Source organism: Neophocaena asiaeorientalis, unplaced genomic scaffold (genome assembly GCF_003031525.2).
Source record: "Neophocaena asiaeorientalis asiaeorientalis breed wild unplaced genomic scaffold, Neophocaena_asiaeorientalis_V1.1 scaffold348, whole genome shotgun sequence".
Taxonomy (NCBI): Eukaryota; Metazoa; Chordata; class Mammalia; order Artiodactyla; family Phocoenidae; genus Neophocaena; species Neophocaena asiaeorientalis.
This window is the reverse complement of record NW_020172672.1, coordinates 2,608,368-2,635,758: the sequence shown is the minus strand read 5'-3', so window position 1 is coordinate 2,635,758 and position 27,391 is coordinate 2,608,368. Positions and strand designations below refer to the sequence as shown.

At 44.5% G+C, this 27,391-nt stretch overlaps 1 protein-coding gene across 2 annotated transcripts in view; it reads left to right on the top strand.

Annotated features, from left to right (window-relative positions):
* Positions 1-17,262: 17,262 nt before the first annotated feature.
* Positions 17,263-27,391, top strand: part of MAP3K9 (mitogen-activated protein kinase kinase kinase 9) — a 70,212-nt gene continuing 60,083 nt past the window's right edge. For both annotated transcript variants that reach the window (XM_024739645.1, XM_024739644.1), the window contains exons 1-2: positions 17,263-17,665; positions 24,894-25,307. In XM_024739645.1, the coding sequence (XP_024595413.1) occupies positions 17,263-17,665; positions 24,894-25,307 (817 nt within the window). The remainder of the gene's footprint in view (positions 17,666-24,893; positions 25,308-27,391) is intronic.

The following is a 27,391-nucleotide window of genomic DNA, read 5'->3' as shown; positions in this document are numbered from 1 at the left end:
TGAAAAATGATTGTTTGTCTGACCTCTGCTTGACCTCTTGTGATGGAGAACTCACCACCTCTGAGCATCGCCTTAAACACGTCTTGCCCAAATCAAACTCCTTGTCATTTTTCTTTCATTGGTTCTAATTCTACCATTCACTTTGGGGAGTGAAAAAAAATAATAACTGAGTACCAGGTAACTTTGTTTACATTGTATTTAGTTAAGAGTTGAATGTACATTAACTTGTGCAGTTGAATTCTATATCCATACTGACAATTTGCATAAAGTATGGATCTTGAATACTAGTGGAGGCACATACTTTAGGGTTTTTGTATACAGATCCTCTGTCAAGTATTTATCGCCCAATAGAATATTTATATATATACAGATTAAGGAAATTCTTATATTTAAAGAAAGTGAGTTGTAGTGTGAGAGAAGGCATGAAATAGTGGAAAAACTCCAAGCTAGTGGCGAAAGGACATGAATTCTGGTTCTGGATCTGCTGTTGGTTAGCTCCATGTTATCGAGTGTGCAAGCTGCTTGCTCTGCACCTTAGTTTCCTCATTTGTAAAGTGAGGGGCTTGGATTTATGGTTTATTTGGGGGGATTCTATGAGTCTTACTTTGGGAGGCAACCTTTGTGAGATAAGAAATGCATTTTCATGAGGCATATGTGTTGACTGGAAAGATTACATTAAGACAATCTATGACAAAAATCACACACCTGTTTCTCTAAGCATCACTTACATCCTGCTTTGGAATCTGGATCCTGGTTCTTTTTGCTCTGGAAATTAGCGATAGGTGGCTTGACAGAAGAGAGAACAGGTGCGGGAGGAGCTAACAGGGGCTTTGGAGAAATGAAAGACTTGCTTTCCTGAAATAAGCTCCAGCCTTCAGCCAAATTACTTGTGTAGATTTCCATAACTAATAAAAAAAAAAACCTCATGATAAATATAGGCTCAGTAAAGGGTCTTAAAAATAGGATCGAGGCTTGGGCTGCAGGCTTGGGTAGGGAACCTGAAGTAGCTTTCCTCTTTCTTCTACTTTCCTTCTCTTTTCTTCATTCATCCATGAGCATTGATCTGAAAAGGAGACAGTTCAGGACTCTTAGATTACAAGTAACTGATTGGCCGATTTAGTTCAGAAGATATTTATTTTTTGAGTGATGGATGCTGGAGTGGCTACAGCTTTAAAGGAACAACTGAGTCCAGGGAGTGGGCTGCCCTGCTCTCAGTAGGGCACCGGGGGAATCTGTTTTATGGGATGCTGCTATGAGATGACTCTCTGTATTTGTCTCAACTCAAAATTCAGATTCCCCAGGAAGAGATTCTGATTGCCCACTTAAGTCCTGTGTCCACACCGTGATCAGGGGAGGAGTCCTGTGATGAACAGCTTCACCAAAAGACCATGGAATGGGGTAGGGCAGCTCCCCAAAAGTATGTGTGTATGTGGGGGGTGGTAAGAGTAGGGTCTAGTGGCTGCTACCAGAAGGGGAGGGGTGATGCGCAGACACATGTCATGGTGTCCAAGGCTCCAGAGCCTCTCAGGAATAACTGCAAGCGACAGCAGCATCAGGTGCCACCAAAGGGCTCCCAGGGCACAACTGGGGAATTTCAGGAGCTCTGAGAGCGGGCTGTCCTGAAGGCTGACACCCAGTGCCTGGTTTATACCATAGAAGATACAGCCAACTTCTCTTCTACTTCTTATGAATCTTGTAAATAGTTGGCATTCAATAATATTCATTGACTAATTGACTGACTGAATGAATGAATGGCACAGCTCTTACATGGGCTAGGGAGGGACTTCTGTCCTACATTAGCCTGAATTGAATTTGTTTAGAAACTGCTTAATGACAAATCTTTTAGTCGCAAGGGATTGAAGGCCATCAGAGCTGTTTAGCAAAAAATGGTCCTTACTGGGATGCCATCTCTGGCAGCCAGGCACAGACCTGAACTAAGGCCTGAATGCCAGGTAGACTCTGCCCTTTGTCTTGTCTCCTCTCTAAATCTGCTTCACTTTTCCATTCAGATGTGGCAGTTGGGCATTCTTTAATTTTTCAGTCCACCTTGTCAGAAAATAGCTGTCTGTGCCTCCAGGATTTGTATCTGCTCTAATCAAGAGGCCAGGGTGACTCAATCAGAGTTACCTTCATTCCCACTCCAAACCTAGAGCAGGGAGGCTATGTGGCCCAGCTTGGGCCAGGGGTCTGCGTCTGGCTCAATCAACCAAAATGGCCAAAGTGGCGCTTGGAGGGGGCGCGTCACCATTATGATGTGGATTTGGGTACGGGGGCAGTTCTTGGAAAAGGAGAGATCTGAGCACACAACGCATCTGGTGTCTCTTACAGAAGACAAATAACATATTTGCTTACATTTGCAGTGCTTTAAGAATACTTGATATTCATGACCTCATTTGATTCTTGGCCCAACTGCCAAATCAGGTTGGCAAATCAGGTATTAATAGCCTTTCTTCCATATCTACTTTATCTCACTCTGCTGTGGGTCCTGCTTTTTAATTCCTGACTCTCCCATTTGACTTTAGTTTATTGAGGGCAGAGACCAATATTCTGTTATCTATAGCCCTACTACCTAGCCTGGGCTCTGTAAGCAGTGGTATCTAATTTATATTGATTAAGTTAAATTCCTATTTTCACAGATGTCAAGACCGAGGTCCAGAGTACTGAATAGCTTGCTATATAGGACACACAGCTAGAAGGAAGAGAACCTGATGAATTGTGATGATGAATATAGAATATATATCATTCCTCTCTATCCAGTGGATGATTCTTAGCAATTACAGAGGAGCCCTCAAGAGCCCCCAATTATATCGTGGCTTACGCTAGGTTGCCATCTTAGAGACGGGGTCTGCAACAACTCAGAAAGATCATGCTTTAAGGCAGAGAGCCCGGGCTCTGACGTTAGAGGCCTGAAGTCTGGTGGCCTCCGGGAGAACAGTTTCTGCTCTTCAGGTGGGGTCTTTGCCAGAGGAGGTAGACAAACAGTGAAAGAAGGCAGGTTATCAAAACTTTCAGCTAGGGAATTCCCTGGTGGTCCAGTTGTTAAGACTCCGTGCTTCCACTGCAGGGGGCATGGGTTCGGTCCCTGGTCCGGGAACTAAGATCCCACATGCTACTCAGCCCGGCCAAAAAAAAAAAAACCCTTTCGGCTATCTTAGCCGTCTGACAATTGAACTTGATGGGAGAGAGAGGAGAAGGAAGGTGAGGGGAATACTGACTTTTGGGGAAGTTTTCTCCTACGTGACAGGAGGCTTTCAGGGACACCTACAAGCTGGGGTTGACGGTCCCCAAACTGGGTGAGATCTTCCAGTTCTGCTATTTACCAAATGACCTGGGCAAGTCATGTCACCAGGGCTGTGTGAAGGCTAAATGAGAAAATGTAGGGGAAAGCCTTCATGACGGTAGATCATTATATAACCACTCTTACCTCTCTCCATTCAAAGTAGGACAACCAGGAATGTGCCAGACAAAGATGAAGGCCAAGTCTCTTTCCTCAAAGATCTGATGGTCAAGCGAGGAGAGGAGACGGCAGTGCAAAGTGGCGAGGGCTCTGAGTGCGGGTCAGTCCCGTGTGACCCAGAGAGGAAACCTCCTGTGTGTCTTCAGGATGGTCAGGAAAGTGTTCCCAGAGTGTGGAGATTTGGAGCTAGGTCTTCAAGGGTAGGTAGGAGTCCACTAGGCAGAGGAAGTTTTGTTTGGAGGAAGTAGTGAAGGATGATTTTGAAGAGATGGAATTACAAAAGGGCCTGAGGCTGATATCACTACTGTCAGAGTCATAATATTTATGCTGTATAGGCCACACTTGGCCATCTGATTTCAGGGGTCCCAACCAGAAGGCTCTTAAGATTTCTTTTTCCCAGCTTGCTGGTGGCGTCCATTCTTCTGTTCATCTCCGTTTCTTCAGAGCTAGAAGAGATCTTGAGGATGATCTGGTGCCATCCTCTGCTCCAAGGTAGGAATGGGTTGGTGTTATTGAGGATGCGAATGTGCATGAGAGATGCTCCAGTCAGTAACTGGGGACATAGAACCCAGAACCGACTCTCCTAGAGCTCTTGTTCTCTATTGAGATGCTTCTTTTCCTGGGTCCCTTTTAAGTTTCAAATCTTCATTTCAGGTAATAGTTGAGGTATTATTTATTTATACTTCAAATTTCAAGTCCTTCCTTGGTAGCAGTTTATAAAAACGGAGAGAAGCTGAGTCAGGGAAGAAACAAACAGAATGGGAGGGCTGAAGGCTTCACCAACAAGAAGATACATTTCCTCGGCTGTTAGTGGGTTCAGCATCTGTAGCAAGCCTACCCAGTGGAAAGGCTCCTTATCCAAACCACAGGCCCTGGGAACTCTGAGACCCAGGAGTGCTATTTTCATCGTCAATGACTGGAAGGAACCCGGGTGTAGAATGTTAAGGGTTGGAGGGTTTATCAGAATCAGTTGTTATTATTTTATTTCCTTCTTTCCTTTCCTTCTCACTTCCCATATTAGTGACCTGGTGTCACAGCCCCAGAAGAGAGCAACGCAGGGATGGAGGATGAGGCATGTGAGAGAGGGGAATGTGGAGCAGATGGCATCTGTAGACCCAGCTGTAGCTCATGAGGGAGGAGGGCAGGGCAGAGAATGGATCACTGTTGGAGCAGCTGGAGTGACAGGGGACAAGTGGGCTGCCTGCGGTTATTAATAGGCACTCGGACATATAGTTACGATCAGTGGCTTAACTTAGGGGGAGAACAGTCACACCCGGCCACATCCGCGCCCCACACCAAAGACACCTGAAGTGTGCAAAGTGCCTGTTCTGAACCCAGCTCGCCCAGGGTAGGAAGCAGGCCGCCTCTGGTGGGAGTTGGGAGATCGGAGCTTGCTCAAGCTGTATGTTGTGGTTCTGCCTCTCTCTGTAAAAAGAAGGAAGGATGGAAAGAAGGAAAGAGTGGGGGGAAGAAGAAAGGAAGGAGGGAAGGAAGGATCGAGAGAGAGAGACACCAGGTTGCTCACATTAAAACCTAAACTCAGGCCAAGCCCCCACATGTTTCTATTCCCCCACACCTAGCCTCACGTCTGAGTGGGGAAATGGTCCCATTTACCCATGAGAAATTCCACTTATGACATGCTGGAGGCCCAGAAGAGGAGCAAGGGAATCTAAATGCCAAGAGGCAAGGAATAAGCGCAGACTGCCAGCCCTGACCCGGGAGGGTGGGTGAGGCCTGCGATGGGGACGGTGACGGGGCGTGGGATGGAGTCCAAATCTCAGACTTCCTCTGCGCTCTCCTTGGCCCCAAACAGACATCTTCAGTCCATCCTCCATGCCTGGAGACACCCTCTGGACCAGGGATTCTCTGAACTGGAGGCTACACTCACTGCGTCTCAAGTGGAGGGGTTCGGCCTGGCCCTGGGCTGGGAGGGCTGAGAGCCTGCATAGCCTCTGAGCTTGAAGGGTCGGTGGCGCTGCCCCAGGTGTCACTGCTTGGCTGTCACAGCTTGGCCTGGGAACAGGTTAGCATAAGGGGGTGGGAGTCAATCTGCCTCCCCCAGTCCGGATCTAAAAGCCTTCCCATATCGGAACCTGAAAGTCTTCCTGTGCGTAAACGGGTGGATCTTGGATTCTGCCCCAACTCACACCACTCCTGTAACTTAATGGCTCTGGACCCCAGTTTATATACAAAGGGATTATTAAAAGTACCCAGCGCATAGTTTTTTGGTGAAGATGAAATGTGAAAGGCATGAGAAGTGCTGGACACCAGCCTGACACACTGAGGTGTTCGAGAAAGGTTATTTTTGCTGCTATTCTCCTCCAATCTCAGTGTGTTCTTTCACAAAGCCAGTGGACACCAGAAGACTTGGCGAGAAAGTTAACACAAAAACCAACCCTCGGGAGGAAATGGATTCCGACCAGGAAAAGTTTGGGGATCGAAGGCTGTTACCCATGACTGGGTCTAGGGCTTCTGCTACTTATTACTGAGTTATCACATTAAGTAGCTTCCCTGAGCCTCAGTTTCCTTATTAGCAAAGTCGGTTAAAAAGAATACCTGCTTTATAGGAATTTTTTTTTGAGGGCCCAAAGAGGTAATATAATCCCATCTGCCTTTATTGAGGGCTCACTAGACTGCAGGCACAGTTCTTAGAGCTGCCCATGTATTACCTCAATCCTTAAAACCACTTCAGATTGTGGGCGTTTACATACATCCAAACTTACCAAATTTAAAACATTAAGTATGTGCAGTTCTTTGTATATCAATTATACTGCAATAAAGCTATAGAAAAGCACTTTAGGAGGTAGGTACGATTTTTTAAATCCCCATTGTGAAGATGAAGAAACTGAGGTTTAACAGACACGTTAAGTAAATTGTCCTAGAACACACAGCCAGTCATAACAGAACTGGGATTCAAACACAGACAGCCTGGTTCTAGAAGCTATACTCCTAATCAGTGCACCTATGTGTAAAAGTGTTTTTGGAACTGAAAATGCTGTTTCCATGTTGGTCGTTGTTACAAGTGGTGGCCTAGTTGGTAGGTCAGCGGCATTGTCCTTGTACGCCAAATGAGGGCATGTGAATTAACTCCTAACCTATTGCCTGGTACCCAATAAGCTCTCAGTCACTCTGCCATCCCTTGCTGTTGTCCCCAAGAGACGACAAGATGCAAAAGAAAGAATGTCAATTCCATCACGTGTAAAGCTATGGGAGGGTGGAGTAGGGGGTGGGTTAAGGGCAAGTAATGAAATAATAAAGAGACAGATCACACTGCTGTAAGCAATTGCTCCTTACCTGGGCATCAACACAATCCAAAGAAACAAAGGGAAGTCTTCAAATCGGGATCGAGCCACCTTTAGTTCAACAGGAAGCACAAGATCATTTCCCTGACGTTCCACTGGCCTGACAGGCCGCCCTCTGGGGCTCCCACTGGCCCACGCGGGGCTCCATTCTGTAACCCAGAAAACATGCAAACGTCATCCCACAGACCTGACCAGTGTCGCGAGACTCATGTCACGTCTGTGAGTAAAAGGTGAACAGCCTTCAACTCTGCAAGGCAGAGCCGTTTAAAAAGTTTCTTTGGATAAGTCAGACATAGAAAGACACATACTGTATGCTATCACTTATATGTGTAATCTAAAAAATACAACAAATGGGACTTCCCTGGTGGTGCAGTGGTTAAGAATCCACCTGCCAGTGCAGGGGACATGGGTTCGAGCCCTGGTCCGGGAAGATCCCACATGCCGCGGAGCAACTAAACCCGTGCGCCACACTACTGAGCCTGCGCTCTAGAGCCCGTGCTCACCGCAGCTACTGAGACTGTGTGCTGCAACTACTGAAGCCCGGGTGCCTAGAGCCCGTGCTCCACAGCAAGGGAAGCCACCGCAATGAGAAGCCTGTGTACCGCAACGAAGAGTGGCCCCCACTCGCCGCAACCAGAGAAAGCCCTCATGCAGCAACGAAGACCCAACGCAGCCCCCACAAAAATAAAAATAAAGAGTAAATAAAAAATACAACAAACTAGTGAATAAAACAAAAAAGAAGCAGACTCACAGATATAGAGAACAAACTAGTGGTTACCAGTGGGGGTAGGAGGGGGAATCTAGGGGTGGGGGAAAAAGGGGTTATTATGAGATTATGTGAAATCATGTATGTGAAACTTTTGAAAAGTGTAAAGCACTATAGAATTTAAAGAACCTTTCATTCAGTGAAAATAAAAAACAAATTTTGGGGGGTAGAAATCTGGAAAGCTCCATGCCAAAATAGGAAGTATTTTACCATTTGGGCTTGAATGTTTTCTATGGTGCCCTTAGTCACTTTATGGAGTTCATGTTTTCTGGACTGGACTGTTACTACTTAACAGTTCTTGGCTGAACTCCAGACCTACATAATCAGCTGCCCACCCGACATCTCCACTTGGGGGTGGGGCGGTGATCTCACACTGAGCATGCCTAAGAGTGAGCTGCTGAGATGCTCTCTGTTTTCCATTAATGGCAATGCTATGCTTTCAGTTGCTCAGGCCACAAACCTTGGCGTCATCCTTGACCCCTCTTTCTTTCCCACCTCTTCCAATCCACCAGCAAAGATAGCTGCTCTACCCTCAAAATATAGTTTACAATTCTGACCACCCTTCACCACACTCCTGGTCACCCCCATCGTCTAACCTGCTGCTATCTGTTGCCAGAATTATTGAAGAGACTCCCCATCTCACGCCCCTGCCCTTGCTTCTGCAGCCCATTGTGAACCTAGTGACCTGAGCGTTCCTGTTAAAGATGGACCACCCAACTCCCCTGCTGAACACTCTTCAATGGCTCCCATCTCATTCAAAGTGTCAACTTAAAAACACACAACATAAGAGTTGTCGAGTTTCAGGGACTTACTAAGGACTGTAGCCTGGGAGACAGCCACTGAGCTCTGAGGAACTGCTCCAAATTAGGGAGTCAGTTTACATACAAATTTTGGGGGCTAGGGAACACATGCAGTCAAGCATGCATCTTGGTAGAAGAGTGTTGCTGGTCACAAAGAACAGACATCTCAAGTTAATGACTTTAGTGCTTTTCTATGTATGGAAGATGCAAGAATCTGGGGTCATTGAAATTCTTCCTGAGACATGTGTCTACTATCTAGCGGCCCATTTATCCTGAGCACAGAGTGCCTCATCTTGTTTTGCCTTCTGAATTCCTCTCAGGGCACACTGTGAGTGGGAGACCCCAGTGGGTTGCAAATTCACCCTGGTAGAACTGGGTGATGAGTAATGCTTTTTGTTCTTCTTTGTTCACAAAAGTAAAAGCCAAAGTCCTCCTTTGACTAGAAAGTACCCCATGATCTGGCACCCCATTACTTCTCCTACTTCTTGCTACCCTGGAACTCTCATACCCATTAGGGTGGCCTCCTTGCTCTTTTCTTCAATACACAGGTACGATCCTGCCTCAGGGCCTTTGCACTGTTGTTTCCTCTGCCTGAATGCTCTTCCCCCATATCTGTATAGTTGGCTTTCTCAATTTCTTCAGATCTTTATTTCAAAAGTCACCTTGCTAAGGAGGACTCCTCTGGCCACTCTGAAATATAACCTCTTCTAACATTTCATCTTCCACTCTCTCCCTCCACTGCCTCTTTTCCCTTCTTAACACAGATCCCTCTGTAATATTATATTGTGTATTTTACTTGCTTATTCTATTTGTCTGTCTCTCCTATTAGAAGATGTGATTTATGAAGGGCGTTTTGTCTATTTTTGTTCACTATTGTATCTCTAGTGCCTTGAATAGTGCCTGTCACATAGTAGACACATGCGTAAATGTTTGGTGAGTAAATGAATGAATGGAATAAAAAACAAGGGACACAGAATTAGCTGTGGACCCTTTAGCAAGTAATTTGTCCTCTCTAGACTTGGGCTTCCTTGGATGTAAAATTGAGTTATTGCATTAGATGGTGCTAAGTTTCCCCTCAAATGACATGCAGCTAGTCTCTGAGTGAACTTGAAGAACTAGAAGTAATTGTGTGGCAAGAAAGGGCCAGAAGAGGGTCTGAAGATTTGGGTTCAAGCCCCAGTGATATCCATGGTCTAGGTTACGGTTTCCACAACAATTGAAAAGGCTCCACCCAGTGATCACGAAGGTTACTTTCAGCACTTAAAGTGTAAAACTAGGGACTTCCCTGGTGGCACAGTGGTTAAGAATCCTCCTGCCAATGCAGGGGACACGGGTTCGAGCCCTGGTCTGGGAAGATCGCACATGCCATGGAGCAACTAAGCCCGAGCATCACAACTACTGAGCCTGCGCTCTAGAGCCCGCGAGCCACAACTACTGAGCCTGCGTGCCACAACTACTGAAGCCCGTGTGCCTGGAGCCCATGCTCTGCAACAAGAGAAGCCACCACAATGAGAAGCCTGTGCACCGCAGCAAAGAGTAGCCCCCGCTCGCTGCAACTAGAGAAAGCCCCCGCGCAGCAACAAAGACGCAACGCAGCCAAAAATTAAAAATAAATAAAGTTACTTAAAAAAGAAGTGTAAAACTAGAAAAAAAATGTCATTAAAAAAGAGAGAAATATGGCCGCCATACTCCTCAATACCACACGGTGGCGAGGTTGTCCACCATGGTCTCTAGAAGGGCATTGCTGTGCCACGTCCATAACTACACAGCTCCTGCTCTCATAAAATGTATTTTTCACGAACAACTGTGAGAGTTGCTCATTCATCAGATCTTACTGGTTTATTTAAATAAGAAATAACAAAAATCTTTAAATTGATTTTTTTTTCTGATAAGGAGGCATTAATCTCAAAAGCGAGACAGTGAGCTGAAGTTTCAATTAAGTCTTGGTCACCAACATGATTTAAAGACGGAGATTTGAAAAGCTGAAGAATAAAAGAAGTCTATGCCTGTGTTAGGTGAGTAAGACCACAGCTAAGCTAAATTACTGAATAGTTCTAAAAGTACCTAGCCACATGTCTGTCTGCATATAACTTAAGAATGTTCCCTCCAGGAGGTGGAAAAGATAGGCAAGCAATGGACTGTTTATATTCCAGGAATTTTTGTTTGCTTGGAAGAGTCATTAAAGACTCTGAAAAATAAAAATGATTGTAAACAGTGATGGCATTCGCAGTGTGCCCTCAATTCATAGGAGTCATTATCAATATTGTTATTAATATTACTATTATTGTCATCCTCAGGGTCTATCTTTTTTACCTCCTCTACCATCTCTCTAACTTGCAATAATGCTTTCAGCTTGAAATCTATTTCATTATTACCAAAAAAAAGATTTTGTGGTTCTTTATTCTAATAGTATTGCATGGTTATTTTAGCTATATGGAAAATAAAAGTAAAACGAAGGCAATACAAATTACCCATACTCCACCACTCAGCTCAGAAATAATTAATAATGAGATTTTGGGTACTACACTTGATGCACACAGACGCACGCGTGCACCCACACACGTTTGTAATCATATTGTATGAAGGATTTTTTTCACTACTTTTTCATTTATTGTTATACTATACACATTTCCACATCCTTAAAATTTTTCTTAATGATCATTAATAATAACATACTTTTCTGATTAGAAAATCAGTACATTTTAATGGTAGAAAATACTGAATAGTACAGGACAAAGAAAATATATCACTCTTAGACTGGAGATAATCATCTAGACTAGAGATAATTATTCACATTGTTAAAAAAAATAAATTTGTTTATTTATTCATTTATTTTTGGCTGAGTTGGGTCTTTGTTGCTGCGCGCAGGTTTTGTCTAGTTGCGGCGAGCGGGGGCTACTCTGCTTTGCAGTGCACGGGCTTCTCATTGCGTTGGCTTCTCTTGTTGTGGAGCACGGGCTCTAGGTGCGTGGGGTTTAGTAGTTGTGGCGTGCGGGCTCAGCGGCTGTGGCTCACGGGCTCTAGAGCACAGGCTCAGTAGTTGTGGAGCACAGGCTTAGCGGCTACGCGGCACGTGGGGATCTTCTCTTGTTGTGGAGCACGGGTTCTAGGCATGCGGGCTTCAGTAGTTGTTGCTCACGGGCTCTAGAGCGCAGGCTCGGTAGTTGTGGTGCATGGGCTTAGTTGCTCCACGGCATGTGGGATCTTCCTGGACCAGGGCTTGAACCCGTGTCCCCTGCATTGGCAGGTGTATTCTTAACCACTGCACCACCAGGGAAGCCCGGTTTACATTTTGATATATTTCTTTCAATAATATTAATGCACACATACATTCCATAAAATTAGAAATATATTACATATACAATTCTTTTTCTTGATTTATCCAATTTACTTAAAAAATTTTTTTAAGATTACAACAGATAGTTTTCTATCTCTTTTTCCTTTCCACTTTATGTGATCATTTTCCCAGTCATTACATGTTCTTCAAAAACCCCAATTGTACGGATAATCTTCCCTTTAATTCTCTTTTGATTGGACCTATTTGGGGTCCCTGATTGAAAGGCTTAAATGAAATCCTTGCAGACCCAGCATGGTCGTAAGAGGTTAATTTCATAGAGAGCCGTCCCACGGGGCTAGCTCTGCAACCAGGCTGAAAGAAGCAGAAATTACGTTTGATCTTTATTCCTTGATTAAAAGACTCTGATCATTGTTAAAATGCAACTTGGTCTCCAGAGATGAGACATTCTAAACAGTTGCCATGGGACTTTCCTGGCGGTCTGGTGGATAAGACTTCGCCTTCCAATGCAGGGGGTGTGGGTTCAAGGCCTGCTTGGGGAGCTAAGATCCCACATGCCTTGTGACCAAAGAACCAAAACACAAAACTGAAGCAATATTGTAACAAATTCAATAAAGACTTTAAAAATGGTCCGTATCAAAAAAAAAAAGATAAAGAGCTGCCATGGTACAGTTGTTTTCTGAACTGAGGTCTTTGTAGGAGATGCAAGGGAGAAGAAAGGAGGGAAGATTTCTTACCATTTTGTTGTTTCAAGCCCCATTAACTCTCAGAAGACAGGAATTAAAATACTATTGATTGTGATAAGAACATTTACAATTTATTGAGCACCTATTATGTATTAGGTACTGCAGGGAGTCCTCCTGACTTCATCTAATCCTCAAAACAGCCTCATTCTAGGGCTTCCCTGGTGGCGCAGTGGTTGAGAGTCCGCCTGCCGATGCAGGGGACACGGGTTCGTGCCCCGGTCCGGGAAGATCCCACATGCCGCGGAGCGGCTAGGCCCGTGGCCACTGAGCCTGCGCGTTCGGAGCCTGTGCTCTGCAACGGGAGAGGCCACAACAGTGAGAGGCCCGCGTACCGCAAAAAAAAAAAAAAAAACAACCAAACAGCCTCATTCTATAACAAATGAAATGGAGACTCAGAGGAATGAAGTGCCTTGTCCACAGTGACATTGACAATGATTTGGTCCCGAGTGTTTGGCTCCAACTTCTGTCCTATCAGCCCTACCACACATTGTCCCGAAACATTTACTGAATGTCATATTACTGCAAATGGGGTTTATGAATCAGGAACTAGGGCTCCTCTCCTGAAATGGTGTACTGTCAGAGGTGAGAGGGGTGGGCTGACTCTTGGAAAAGCTGAACATCTGCCTGAGGGATTTTAGCACCAAAGTACTTATTTAAAATACTTCCCAGAAGACCTGAGGAGAGAGTGATATTCATTTACCAAATCATGCTTTAGGCTCAAATAATAACAATAACTACTACTACTTGACAGACTCTGTGCTAAGCACATAATATACATCCTGTCATTTAATCATTCTAGGAGCCCAGTGAGATAGTTATTATCCCCAATTTCCAGATGAGGGAGCTAGGGGGACCAGGGGATTAACTTGCCTAATTGCAAACAGTGAGTATGGATTCCGATCCAGTTAAAAGCCAAGGCCCCAAACTTTAATCATCAGTCTATGATGCCTGTTTGCCTGTTTGTTTTTTTCTCCCTCCCTCTCCCTCCTTCTTTCTCTCTTTTCTTCCTTCCTTTCTTTCTTTATTCTTTTTTTTTAAGGGAAAAACCCTGGTTTAACTCTCAGTCAAGAAGCCTCTGTAGGGCTTCCCTGGTGGCGCAGTGGTTGAGAGTCCGCCTGCCGATGCGAGGGACACGGGTTCGTGCCCCGGTCCCAGAAGATCCCACATGCCGCAGAGCGGCTGGGCCCGTGAGCCATGGCCGCTGAGCCTGCGCGTCTGGAGCCTGTGCTCCGCAACGGGAGAGGCCACAACAGTGAGAGGCCCGCGTACCACAAAAAAAAAAAAAAGAAGCCTCTGCAGTTTCCTAGGGTGCAATTAACTAATTACTTCCCTTGAGTGCTTCTGAGCGTGATGGGTAGAGGAAAGAAGAAAATAAATACATTTAATATCTAGTGGGTGCTAGGCAGCATGCTAAGAGCTCTTGTAGGACTTGTCTCATTTAATCCTACAAACCTCTATAAAAATCAGGTTCTATTTTTACATCTCTTTAAAAATAAGGAAACTGGGCTTCCCTGGTGGCGCGGTTAAAAAAAAAAAAAAAAAAAAAAACACACAAAAATAAGGAAACTGAGGTTCAAACAGGTACCCTGCCCCAAGTCACATGGATTTCAAAGGACAGAGCCAGGAGAAAGCATGATCTTCTGACAGAAGTCCATTGCCAAGCCACATCACCAATTGCTATTATTTTCTCCCTGCCTTATGCTATACCTTTCAGTGTGGTAGAGAAAATGATTCTTTTTGGGGTGACATTTGTCACCCCTTGCTTAATAGTGGTGAAATCTTGGTAATTCTACTTGCCTTTCAGTCTTTTGCAATCTGCCCTTTTTTTATTTAGTAAAGTTTATTTTCCATCACTCCCTTTTTGCTCTCTTACCTCATCTCAAGCTGGTATTTCTGTGATTTCTATCCACTGCATTAATTTCCATTTCCACGCTTCCTATTCTCCACTAATCAAGCTGTATACACCTTTGGATGCCCGACTTAAGCACCTCCTCATCCACTCCTCATCTATTCTCATCCTCAGAGATGGTAACATTTGGTCACCTCCCAGCCCTACTCAAAAGCTTTCAGGGCTAAACTTTTATCTGCTAAACCAAACACAGACTTTTTTTCCTCAGCCTGGTATTCAAGTCAGTCATTCAGTCACAAATATGTACTGAGAACCAATTACGTGCCAGGAGCCCTCTAGGTGCTGGGACAACTTTGGAGAATCAGAGGGTTGCTGCCCTCATGGTGAACGAGCTAGACATTAAATAATTACAAATAGTCAATTAAATATTTACTTGTCTGAAACAAGTAATTACAAGGCCCTCGACAAATCTGGCCTCAACCTATCTTTTCAGAGTTCTTTCTTTCTTTTACTGTATCCCAGGGCTTACTCAGGCTTCCCCACCTCTGTGGTGGGTCCATGTTCACCCTCCAATCCTGAATGCAGATTCCTCCCTGTTCCCCTACATCCACCTCCAGGACTGGCTTTAGTTCTGCCTCTTCCATGAAACCTGGCTAGACAACTTCTGCTAGACAGCTTTAGCCTGAAGGATATTCCCTCATTTGAATTCCTAGCACTTATCCATTCAACAAATATTTACTGAATGACTTCTTGAAATGTTTGATGAATGACACTTCATGAAAGATTTAAGTTATGTGGGTAATTAGACTTTTCCTACTGAGAGGGATCAAGGATTTTTTTTTCTTCTTCTCTTCTGGGTGGGGAAGAAGTAGAGATCAAAACTGTATAGTAAAACATACAAAATTATCAATAAGCAAAGTGACAATAAAAATTGCCCAATTACTCATAATCCTACCACTTGAAAGAGATCACCACTGACAATTTTTCTCTATACCTTTTTAGTGTTTTTTTTTTTTTTCTGTTTGTTTCTCTCCGTGTGTCTACATCATTTTGGAAAATTCCTTCTTCCTCCAAATTAAATTTTTATCAAGAAAACCTTTCTTCTTATGGTCTTTTTAAAAACATGAAATACCTCTACCCCCTCCTTACTTGATCTCTTCTGCTTGGGAGTGCCATAGTTTTATTCTGAACAAAATTTAGGGAGTTTACTCAAAGACTCATCCATATCTTTTCCAGTTCACTGATCCTATGCACAATAAGAATGTGGACATTCTTTTAGGGCATTTACTCAGAAATTCTTTCTCAAGCCCTACTGCAGTTGACCTTTGGTATGGCACTCTACCCTAACTTCTTCAAGGCCTGAAATGGGTGGGACACTCATGTGGGACACATGAGTGTAGCCATACTCATGTACGAGCCACAGAATGTCAGGCCTACAAGATCATAGGAGATCTTCCAGTCCACCCCCTCACTTTGAGGTTGAGCAGTCGGTTGAGTACTTGCCCAAGATCTTGCAGCTGGTGGCAGCAAAGCTGGAGATGCCAGCCCTGGCTTTCTTTCCAAATTGCCCCACTGTCTTCAGTGTGTCTAACAATTACCCCCAAACTATAATTAGACAAAAAACACTCAGTGGATGCCAAATAAATCGGATCTATTCCTACCACGGAAGGGGAAAAGTTTAGTAGAGATCAGGCTAGATCTCTCAGCATGGGCTTGTTTTGAAATGTCAGAGAACCATCTCACTGGAAATCTATATTGCCGTGAAAGGATTAAAGCACAGAAGAAATATTAGGGGCCATCTCTTTCTTTCTTTCTTTCTTTCCTTTCTTTCTTTCTTTCATGTTTGAGAAGTGGAGGACAACGAAAGGATGTAGAAAAGTCAGCCTTGCTCATGAACTGCAGTATCGTTTTGATGTATATTCAGCTTTGGTTCTTAATCTGATTTCTGTTAAGGTCACTGTGATCCAAGGTGCAATTCCCCGCAGGCAAAAAAATTCCAAGATTTGTAGAGAAACTGAGCCTCTTCAGAGAGACCAAGCCCACTTCACCGACAGCTTTCCCACCCTCAGTTTGCGCTCCAGTAAAGTGGTCTTTCCTCTGAATTCTAAAAATCAACGGTATTGGAATATCTTCTTACAGGAACCTAGGAAAGGGCGAGCTGTATGCAGTCTTCACAGAGGCGAGAACTGTAGTTTTAAGAGTTCTAAAGAACATTCCAGTGGGCCTGAAGGTCTTACTAGATGAAAGGTTACGGAAGGAGTCGGGGTGCAATTCAGTCGGACTGGAGTGGAAGCTGATCCACCTGGTAGGACTAGGGCAGAGGCAGCTCCAAGAGAAGGGAAAATCCAAAGGTAAGAAGGCGCTGGAGAAGAAAGAGCTCTCACGGGGCCCGCAACCCAGCTCGCTTCTCTTCTGCTCACTCTCAAAATCTCACTTTAGGATGAAGAACACAGATGCTACCCAGTGGAATCCCTACCTCTTAGCGGCAAACAAAGGGAACGGTCTCCTTCACCCTTTTTGGTCTGAATGAGGGCTCGGCTTTACCTTTGAGTATCCACCCATCCTTCCTCAGGCGCCCAATGAGGCCGCAGCCTCTTCCTGACGGGCGGTGTTGAACTCTCCCAGGAAACGGACAGGTACCTCGGACCAATGGTTGGAGATGCGGGGGTCCAATGGGAGAGAGAAATGGGTCAACCTGGGGTTTGAGAATGAGAGAGTTTTTTTTCCCGGCACCAGCTGCGCGAGCAGGTACCCGCGGCGGAGGTGGCCAGGCCGCCCCAGGGGGCGAGCGCGAAGGCGGGGGCTCCGGCCCGCCGCGCCCCCATGCTGCGGTGAGCACTACGCGCTCCGCGCACTTGTAGCCGCGCTGAGCCAGCCCCAGCCCCAGCCCTAGCGAGCCGACTCTGCCCGCCCCGCCAGCCCGGCCCCTACCTGCGGCCGCCGTCGGGGGAGGGGGGTCCCCCCAGCTCTGCGGAGCCGCATGAACAATAGGCGGCGGCGGCTCCTGCGGGCGGCAGCAGCCCCGCACCCTATGGATCGGCCGCTCCATGGAGCCCTCCAGAGCGCTTCTCGGCTGCCTGGCGAGCGCCGCCGCTGCAGCCCCGCCGGGGGAGGATGGAGCGGGGGCCGGGGCCGAGGAGGAGGAGGAAGAGGAGGAGGAGGCGGCGGCGGCAGTCCCCAGGGAGCTGGGCTCCGACGCGCCGCTGCCCTACTGGACGGCCGTGTTCGAGTACGAGGCGGCGGGCGAGGACGAGCTGACCCTGCGGCTGGGCGACGTGGTGGAGGTGCTGTCCAAGGACTCGCAGGTGTCCGGCGACGAGGGCTGGTGGACGGGGCAGCTGAACCAGCGGGTGGGCATCTTCCCCAGCAACTACGTGACCCCGCGCAGCGCCTTCTCCAGCCGCTGCCAGCCCGGAGGCGAAGACCCCAGTTGCTACCCGCCCATTCAGTGTAAGGCGAAGGCGGGGCCCGGGAGCCTGGCGGGGAGCGGGGTGGGGGGTATGATGGATGCCTTGGGGTGGTCGCAGGGGGAGGGGAGCCCTCCTCGAGGGTTAAGCTTGGGTGGGCAATGATTGACCTGGGTGTGTGTGTGTGCGCGGGCTCGGGCTGCAGGGGCTTTGGCGGGTGCAATCAGTAAGATAGACATGCCGCAGGCCTCGCCTGGAACCTCGGGCGCTTGGGCTTCACCTTCACGCGACCGCCTCAGCAGCAGCTCCTGATCCCACATCTTGAAGCCCCAGCAGGAGAATCTTCCTGTCTCCAGCCTCCCCGCCCCCCCAGTCTGGAAGGATTTTAGGCAAGCTGGTGGTTTCTGTCATAACGTTAGTCCCCAAATCAGGGACCTTCCCGACCTCTTCTACCGCCTGTCCCCGCCCCTGAAAGGCATTTGCTTTAAAGGAGACGGGGGTGTCTCCCGCAGGGCTGGGCTGGCTCACAAGTCCTGGAAGCCTGTGTGAACTCAAGGCTGAAGTATCTTTGAAATACGGTGTTGATTTCTTGGATCCTAATCTTGTATTTAAAAAGTGGTCCCTTGAGGAGTCTCACCAAATAATGTGCTATAAGGGTGTGTGTGTGTGTGTGTGTGTGTGTGTGTGTGTGTGTGTCTGTGTCTGTCTGTCTGTCTGTAGAGGCAGGTGATGAGTGGAGAAATGATTAGCAAGGGAAAAGTATGTCATTCCCCCATGAGAGATCAGGAGCACAAGATATAGTGGCTAAATCCCAGGGCCTTGACACCCAGACAATATATTTTCTCCTTTCTTCTCACCCTAGATCCTTGCCTATATTTGGTATTTGCCAAATCTCAGGGGGACCATGCCCAGGGGTCCCTCCCAGGGCCTTTCTTCTAGGGTCCTGTCTTCACCAGTTTCCCAGGAGCTCCCCTTTTCCACACCCTGAAATGAAATTTTCTTTGTTTTTCAAAGGAGTTAAATTGCCATTAGAATCCTTTAATCAGTGATGCTAGGTGGTTTTAGAAGAAAGATGTAAGTATCTTGCGGTGCAGTTTACACTATTTTGTATTTGAGGGTTTCCGTAATTTCTTTCCTGTTAAAAAAGTATTGTTAATTCACTTATATCATTATTTATTCCATATTTTGTATACTTTGTCTCTTAGCTCATTTAAAAAAGTCATTACCAAGGGCCAACTTTAAACATTTAATTTTAAAATTTTATTTGTAACAGTTATTTTTCTGGTCCTGTAACTTATTTTCACCTGAACAATTATATCTTAAGATGTTTATTAAATACCATTTATTAATATCAAAATCATAACCTCTTGTTTTTCTACTGCCCTTTTTTTATTGGTGTTTTGACTGTCAAATTGATGTTCAAATGTTTAATTTCCTTTGTTTCTCTCTCCCTCTTATTCAGTTTAAAACTTCCTCCTTCTATAGTTAATCTTTATAATACCTGCAGGTGACAAATTACTTTAAATTGTTTCTAGGTGTTACACCTTTTTGCCTTAGTGCTGGAAAGATCAAGGCTAAGAGTCCTAGCAGATAATGTCTCAAATAATATTGAAGATGAACTTGGTCACATACCGGAAGAGTTGTTGGCCTGGCATGTTAGAAAACAGTGTAGTTTTAAACGTGTCAGATTTTGAGGGTCTTTGTGGGTGAGATTTGGTGATTTTTTTTTTTTTTTCAGAGACAGCTAATATCAGAGTAGAAGAGCTCTGTGAGGTTCATGAACGGGAGCTGAGTTTCTTTAATATCTTGTGCTCGCTGCTGTGAGAGCAGTCAGGAGCGAATGTGACTTAGGTGGGAAGAACCCATGCACAGAAAGCCAGGCATGTCTACACTGTGCCACTTTAGAAGCTTCTTCTCCATTGGGTGCCCAGGACTTCACCCAGACTGTAACAAAAGTTACCTTGGAGAGAGTAGATTCTGATATCTAAAACCCAGATGATGAGAAAGTAGGAAGTACCTTGTACTTATTGAAAGAATTGACTTGAACAACAGCATTTGAAGGTCTTGGTAAGTTATTTTATTTAGCCACACTAAATTCTGATCTTGAGTGGAATTAATTTTTGATAATTCAGAAAATTTAATTCTAGTCAAAAACCAATTAGAGTGCCTAGTGAAAGAGAGATACTGTGTTAAATACCAGGGGATAAAGAAATGAGAAGATGAGGAGGTACTTAGAAGTCACACGTGAGGGAAATTGGTGATGTAAACATATAATTTCAGTGCAGTGCTTTGCTCAAGGAAATCTTGAGCAAATCTTGGTGATCTGATAAAGGGCCTCTGGTCTGTATGCTGTGTCCACTGGTTCATTTAGTGTCGCTCAGAAAATAAAGGTGATTGTTGACCTGGTCTCCAAAGACTTAGAATGAAATTGAGCCTCCGACAACTTTTCCCCAGTTACTTTTTTCAACTTCCTCTCTGGGACATGAATTTTGATATTAGATTGTGAATAGAAGACACAAAGTGAAGTAATAATGTTCAGTTTTACTTTCAAATACTGCTTTTCAAAGTGAAACTTCTGTTTCAAACTTTAATCAAAACGGAAGAGGGGGAAATTATTAAATCTTGTGACAAAGAAAGCATATAAGAGTGATATTATAAATCATGTAATGTTTATAGAGTGCTTTTATCCTCTCCAATGTAGGTATTAGAGTTTAGCTCTCCACGGGGCTGACAAATATAAATAACCCAGGAGCTTGCTCATCTTCTTTATTTTGGTGAAAGATGGAAAATGTAAAGTTCCAAATGTATCATCTTCAGAGATATATAACCCTAGGTATTAAAAAAAAGCTTCTCTTACAGGAGAGTTGTGTCAGTTTTCAAGCAGGGCACAAATTAAGGATATTACTAATTTACATTTCTTTTTCTTGCCTTCACTAGAAATATAAGGATGTATTTTCAGACGTACTTAAGATTTTTAAATGAGTGAGGTATGTACCATTCACTTGCCCCAAGCTCACCAGAATGTGCCTGTATATTTAGTTTCCAGGGATATAATTGAGAGGGAATAACATCTTGACTCCAAGACTGAAAGAGATACGGTTTTGTTCCTGATATTCCTGGAAATATTCTTCCACAGAAACTGAAAAATGTGCTGTGTGAGAGTTGACCTGATTCTTACTTACAACCAGGTCTTGACTGGGGCAGGGAAAGGGAGGAGAGTCCCACATCCGCGCAGCTGCAGTGAAGGTCTAGTTTCTATCCAAAGGGACTTCTTAGCAGGGAAGGGAAAAGAAAGGACCCTCCCCACATCCCCCACTGTTTTGTCTTTCTTCTTGTAAGCTCCGTTCTATACGTTTTCTGAAGGCTGGTCATAATATTTCCTCGACGAAATAGCAAGAACCTGAGAGTTTATGTTCTACCCAGAGAGAGACCATTGCTTCATCGCCTTCCCCACAGAGGTTTTCTACCTTCTGTGAAATACCATTGAAGGAGCTGTCCTTTCAGCACCCTGGTTCAGAATCACATCTTTTAAATCCCCATATGTTTAAATAAATATCTAACACGTCCTGTGTGTTCACAGCTACGCTTCAGACCAGAGGAAAGAAGAGGGTGGGTACAAGAGAAAATACAACAGTTAATTCCCTTAAGGAGAATTCAGATATTCAGTTGAGGAAATAAGGTATATAAATGCACATTTATTAAAAAGGCACATATCTTTTCATCAGTGAAAAATCTGGCAGAAAAAACGAGTGTTTCTTCCGTCTATGACCATGGGGACTCCTAGGATAACTTACAGTTTTCTCCAAGAGGGTTTCTAATCTCTCTTTGACATTGGCATATTTTTCTCACTCATATAGATGAGATAAGGCAAGAATTAGTAATCAGTCAGGATTCATTTTAGGACCCAGAAACACTCAAGCTATTTTAAGCAGAAAATGATTTAGCACAAGAAGTTAGTTGCTTATAGATTTTTTTGGAAGGCTGGGGAGAAGGGGCTGTCAGCTGGACCTAGAGGACCAACTCCCAGAACATTGCAGACCTGGCCCACCAGGCAAGCTGCTGCTGGTCTGACTGAGATGGTACAGAATCAGGAGTTGCCATTGAAGCTGCCGACTTCTCAAACACCCTGTCGTAGTTGCTGTCCGATTAGGTGACTGCTTGGCCTTGCAACATTCCTTTCCACATCCACAGAGCTAATTGGACATTGACATGCTATTGCAGGAAAAACCCCACTTCTCCACAGCCATGCTTGCCAGAAGAAGCAGCAAGGAGATGGTCTCCATCTCACTTTCGCCTTCTGAATCTTGTGCATCTCATTGGCTAACCAGCACTCTGTCAAGGAGTCTGGAAAATGTAGTGTTTTAGCTTTCTGACCTCTGTAGTACTGAAAGGTGTGCTGGAGGATTGTAGAATGGACGTTGACTGCTAGTCTGCAGGACCTGCCACACCATTTATTCTTCAAAAAGAGTGCTAGATGAGGTGATAATCTTCTATATACCTAAAGGCAGTCCAACTAAGTTTTCCTAAGAGTTTCCTTTGTGCAGACTGCTGGGTGCATTACAAAATACAAATGAATATTAGCCCTAGATAGGATAGAAGTGCTATAACTAAGCAAAAACAGTTTTGAGCCCCACCATCATCTGAATGGAGAATGAAGGCTTCATGGAGCTGGCTGAGAATGGAAGAGAACAGTCAGCGGTGGGCAGTTCCTCTTTTGGTCTTGCCAAGGGTTCAGAAATATATCTTTGTGTTCTTATTTTTTTTAGCAAAATGTGACTATTCTCTGTATTTGTTTCAGGAGGTCCAGTTTAATTTCTTCCCCCCAGATCTGAGTTTGGTTTATTTCATACTGAGATAGATTTTTTTCCCTCATATTACTTCCCTGTCTATTGGTCACCAGCTGAATATTTGGCACGATAAGGACAGTGGTGAGTAAGACAGACAGGACCCACCCTTGTGCATCTCGCAGTTTAGCAGGACGATAGGCGATGAACAAGTAATTATAACCTTGTTGAGTCTTGCCAGATAGAGACTGCTATGGAAGTGCTTGACTTGGGCCTGACCTCATTTAGTCGGGGGGTTACGAAAAGTTCCTCTATTAGATTGATGGTTAAGCTGAGACCTGAGGGATGCCTATGAGTCAGCTAGGTAAAGACAAAAAAAGAGACTTAGAAGACAGAGAATAGGGTTTTGATGAGAGAAACATGAAATAGCACTTTGCTCGTATAGCAGCACCATATCTAGCCCAAGATTTATAATCACTGGTGGTTATTATTGACTATCCATGGAAGCCTTTCTAAGCAGAGCTAAAGATAGAATCGTAGTACCGTAGATTCAAACTCTGGATTTGGGATGGGGAATGAGTGGTTGGGTGTGATACTGGAAATCTCAGGGGTGGACCTGTGGCCCAGGTGACTGCTGGGGTAAGATGTTGCCTAGGAGACTCCTTACTCAAGCATCTTAGTCACCAGGTCTTGGTAGAACCAAGTTTTGAAGATCTCCCAATTTCCTCCTTACTTTTTCCTCTTGTCATCATGGCTGCTGAGGTTCAGACCCTTGTGCTTGTGCTCCTGGGTTACTGCAGTGGCCTCCATTTGCTGTTATATTCCACATGGCTGCCAGAGTTGGTTTCCTTTCTAAGTCACAAGACTGACAACACTCTCCTTCTTAGAGATACATGACTCCTACCGTTTACAGTGTGAAATTTAAGCCCCTCAGAATGGCTTTAACAACATTTCATGACCTGTCTGACCCCAGCAAGGCTTTGAACCTCATCTACCCTAATGCTTATAATCCAGCTGCCCTGGACTCCCTGAAGTTCCTGATAGGCCATATACTCTCATGGCCTATGTTCTTTTTTTCTTTTTTCTTTTTATTGAAGTATATTTGATTTACAATGTTGTGTTTAATGTCTGCTGTACAACACAGTGACTCAGTTATACATGTATATTCTTTTTCATATTCTTTTCCATTATGGTTTATCACAGGATATTGAATATAGTTCCCTGTGCTATACAGTAGCACCTTGTTGTTTATCCATCCTATATATACTAGTTTGCATCTGCTAATCCCAAACTCCCAATCCTTCCCTCCCCCACCCTCTGCTTGGCAACCACGAGTCTGTTCTCTGTATCTGTGAGTGTTTTTGTCTCATAGATAAGTTCATTTCTGTCGTATTTTAGATTCCACATATAAGTGACATCATGTGGTATTTGTCTTTCTCTGTCTGACTTCACATACGGTGATAATCTCTAGCTCCATCCATGTTGCTGTAAATGGCATTATTTCATTTTTTATGGCTGAGTAGTGTTCCATTGTATATATATATCACATCTTTTTTTATTTTTTCAACTAAATGCTATTTTTTAAAAAAATTTTTTTGGAGTATGGTTGAGTTACAATGTTGTGTTTGTTTCTGCTGTACAGCAGAGTGAATCAGTTACACATATACATATCCACTGTTTTTTAGATTCTTTTCCCACGTAGGTCATTACAGAGTATTGAGAAGAGTTCCCTGTGCTGTACAGTAGGCCCTAATTAGTTATCTATTTTATATACAGTAGTGTGTATATGTATCACATCTTCTTTCTGCATTCATCTGTCGATGGACATGTAGGTTGTTTCCATGTGTTGGCTGTTGTGAGTGTTCTCCATGCCCCACGGTTCTTGCTCATGACCTTCCCTCTACCTGGATTGTCCTTCTCCACTTGTGCTTCTCCAAAATGTCATTGCCTGATGAGATCCCTCCCACTCATTCTCTAGGGCCCATTTCAAATGTTTCCTTCCTTGAGAATCCCTTCCCCACTCGCCCTTAATCCCTGTCCTGTGGTGGGAATTAGTGATTTTCCTCATCTTTGGATCATACTGCTACTAAAGTGGTCTGGTTGTTGTGTGTCTGCCGTGGCACTGGATTTTATGCTTCTCACTACCTAGTATGTACACAGTAAAATGTGAATAAGTCTCATAAAATGATCTCCCCCAATTTTCCTTTTAGTTAGAATGGTTGCTCTCGGTACAAGATTCTGCGTGAATTCCCAAGTGGAAGTTACTTCATGACTATGTATTGAATGCCTACTCTGTGCTAGTCACTAAGGATAACGTAACAGAAAAAAAGTGAATCACATTTCCTGTCTTTAGGGAGTTTATAGTGAGAAGACAGAAAATCTAAGTGCGCAGACAACTTGCTGTGTTTACCCACCCAGGTAACTGGGTGATAAAATGGTGTTTTTCACATTTTTTTGACTTGCTTCTTTTTTTCTTTTCTTTCTCAGTGTTAGAGATTGATTTTGCGGAGCTAACCCTGGAAGAGATTATTGGCATCGGGGGCTTTGGGAAGGTCTACCGTGCTTTCTGGATAGGGGATGAGGTCGCCGTGAAAGCAGCTCGCCACGACCCGGACGAGGACATCAGCCAGACCATAGAGAATGTTCGCCAGGAGGCCAAGCTCTTCGCCATGCTGAAGCATCCCAACATCATTGCCCTTAGGGGGGTGTGTCTGAAGGAGCCCAACCTCTGCTTGGTCATGGAGTTTGCTCGTGGAGGGCCTTTGAATAGAGTGTTATCTGGGAAAAGGATTCCCCCAGACATCCTGGTGAACTGGGCCGTGCAGATTGCCAGAGGGATGAACTACTTACATGATGAGGCAATTGTCCCCATCATCCACCGCGACCTTAAATCCAGCAACAGTGAGTACGGAGAGATGAGGCTGGAGGGCTTACAAGCACTTTCAGACTCAGTCCATGGCTTCGGTTGGAGTGGAATCTTAGTGGGCAGCGAAACGCTTTGCTTAAGACCAGTCCATCCTTGACTTGAGATGTAGGGGGTGGGATGAATGCCAGGAAAAATTGGTTTAGGAGGAGAAGAATGAGGCACCGGAGGGGTTTGGGATAATTCTGAGCTTTCATTAGCAGGCGTGGTTGGCAGTATGTAATTCTGATGTATTGTGCAAACAAAACATATAGATTTATTTTTCCACTTGAGGAAGGGGTGCCTGTGATCACAAAAGGGGTTTTCCTCTTCGGTGGAACAACAGGTAAAGCAAACCAATACCACCTGTTTGCATTTCTACCTAACTCCCCAACCTGAGGTCCCCACCAGAGAAGGGGTATAAGGCAGAAGGGGCGTGTCGTTCAAGCTGGGAGGCCCATTCTGGTGGCCATTTCAACTCGGAGAGCGCGACCTGGCTGGTAGAACTACAGCCCTCCTGGTAGCCTTGGGGTGGTATTAATTAATTGTCATAACTGCCCAGTGTTTAATAGCAGGGAACTGAGAGGTAACTTTATTAAACATCTAGGACCCATAAATTGGATTGTAAAGAAAGTGTTACACATAATTAAATGGTGAGTTGGTAGAAACTTCAGTCTCTTTCCTTGGCTGGATCAGCAGGCGCTGGGAGTGTGCTTCTTTTGTGTGGTAATTTAGACTTTCCCTTGCCTAAACTGCATGGTAGAGAGGATACAGTTTGCTAAATGGCATATGCTTAAAATCACGTTGAGCATCCTGTCCAGAGAGGAGGGCGTTAGGACTTTGGGGCCCCGGGAACTTCACTGTCTGCATCCTTCAGCTTTGAGCCCAGAAATCCTTCAGGCTTTGTTCTGTCCCGAGCTGTTCCAGATGTGGCTTATTTTTCTGTTGATGCTATTGTGAGTCTGTTAGCTTTAAAAAATACGTTTTAAATTACATCGGTAGTAAGTGTTTTTGTTGTGCAAAAATGAGAAAGTGTAGGTAAACAAAAAGAAGAGAAAGATCACCCGTAATGTTTTCCTCCCAGTGGTATAAGCATTACATTTGGCATATTTTTCCAGACATTTAAAAAGCATATGTGGGGACTTCCCTGGCGGTCTAGTTGTTAGGACTCCATGCTTCCTTCCACTGCAGGGGGCACGGGTTCGAGCCCTGGTCAGGGAGCTAAGGTACCACATGCCTTGTGGTGCAGCCAGAAGATAAAATAAAATAAAATAAAAATAAAAAGCATATATGGCCTATATATACACAAGTATACTTTCTGGTTTACTTTAAAATAGCATTTATTACCCTTACCTCTTCTGCCTGCACCATCTTCCCCCTTAATAAAAGCAAAATTCATCCTTGTGAGAGTATGGAGCATTAGATATGTATTTTAGACGTAATGCATGTGAAGGATTTAAGTTGCATAAAATAAAATCTGGTCTCTCTTTTCCTTCTGCCATATTCTATCTCTTTACTGTATGATTATTCTCATCCCTCCTGCAAAATTCTGTTCTATAAGTGTATTAAATAAGTTAAAACTTTTGGTGACCCGCTTTTCAAAATAATTTCTACCTAGAGATTGCTTTGGATGATGGGGTAAGCACAAGCGGATGTGTTGGTAGAAAATGTGATATAGAAGCTGAATTTTAAAATGTTTTCTTACGTCCTTATCTGGGAGATAAGGCTAAGTGCACTAACCTTATGTAATTGAGCCCATTTAAAAACTTGGGCTAGGATGATAGTAAAAGTTAATAATTTCCTCTGCGAAGTTTTAAATCTGGGTGTAATTTCAAGATGTACGTACAAGGTTTTACCTTTTGTGACTTGCGTTTAGAAGTCTAGGCTCTTGTGAAGGAAGAGCTAACTTGCCAAGGTTATGCGGTTTGCAGGAGACAACAAGGGACCTGAATGTCATTCTGTCACCCTGGAGACAAAGCCCTGGTCCTTCTTTGTCCTTACGTGGGTTTTAGGATTGCTGAGGGGGACCTTCAGGTATAGTGTATGGTGGCAGGAGTTGGACTTACACATAGGGCAGTATTTT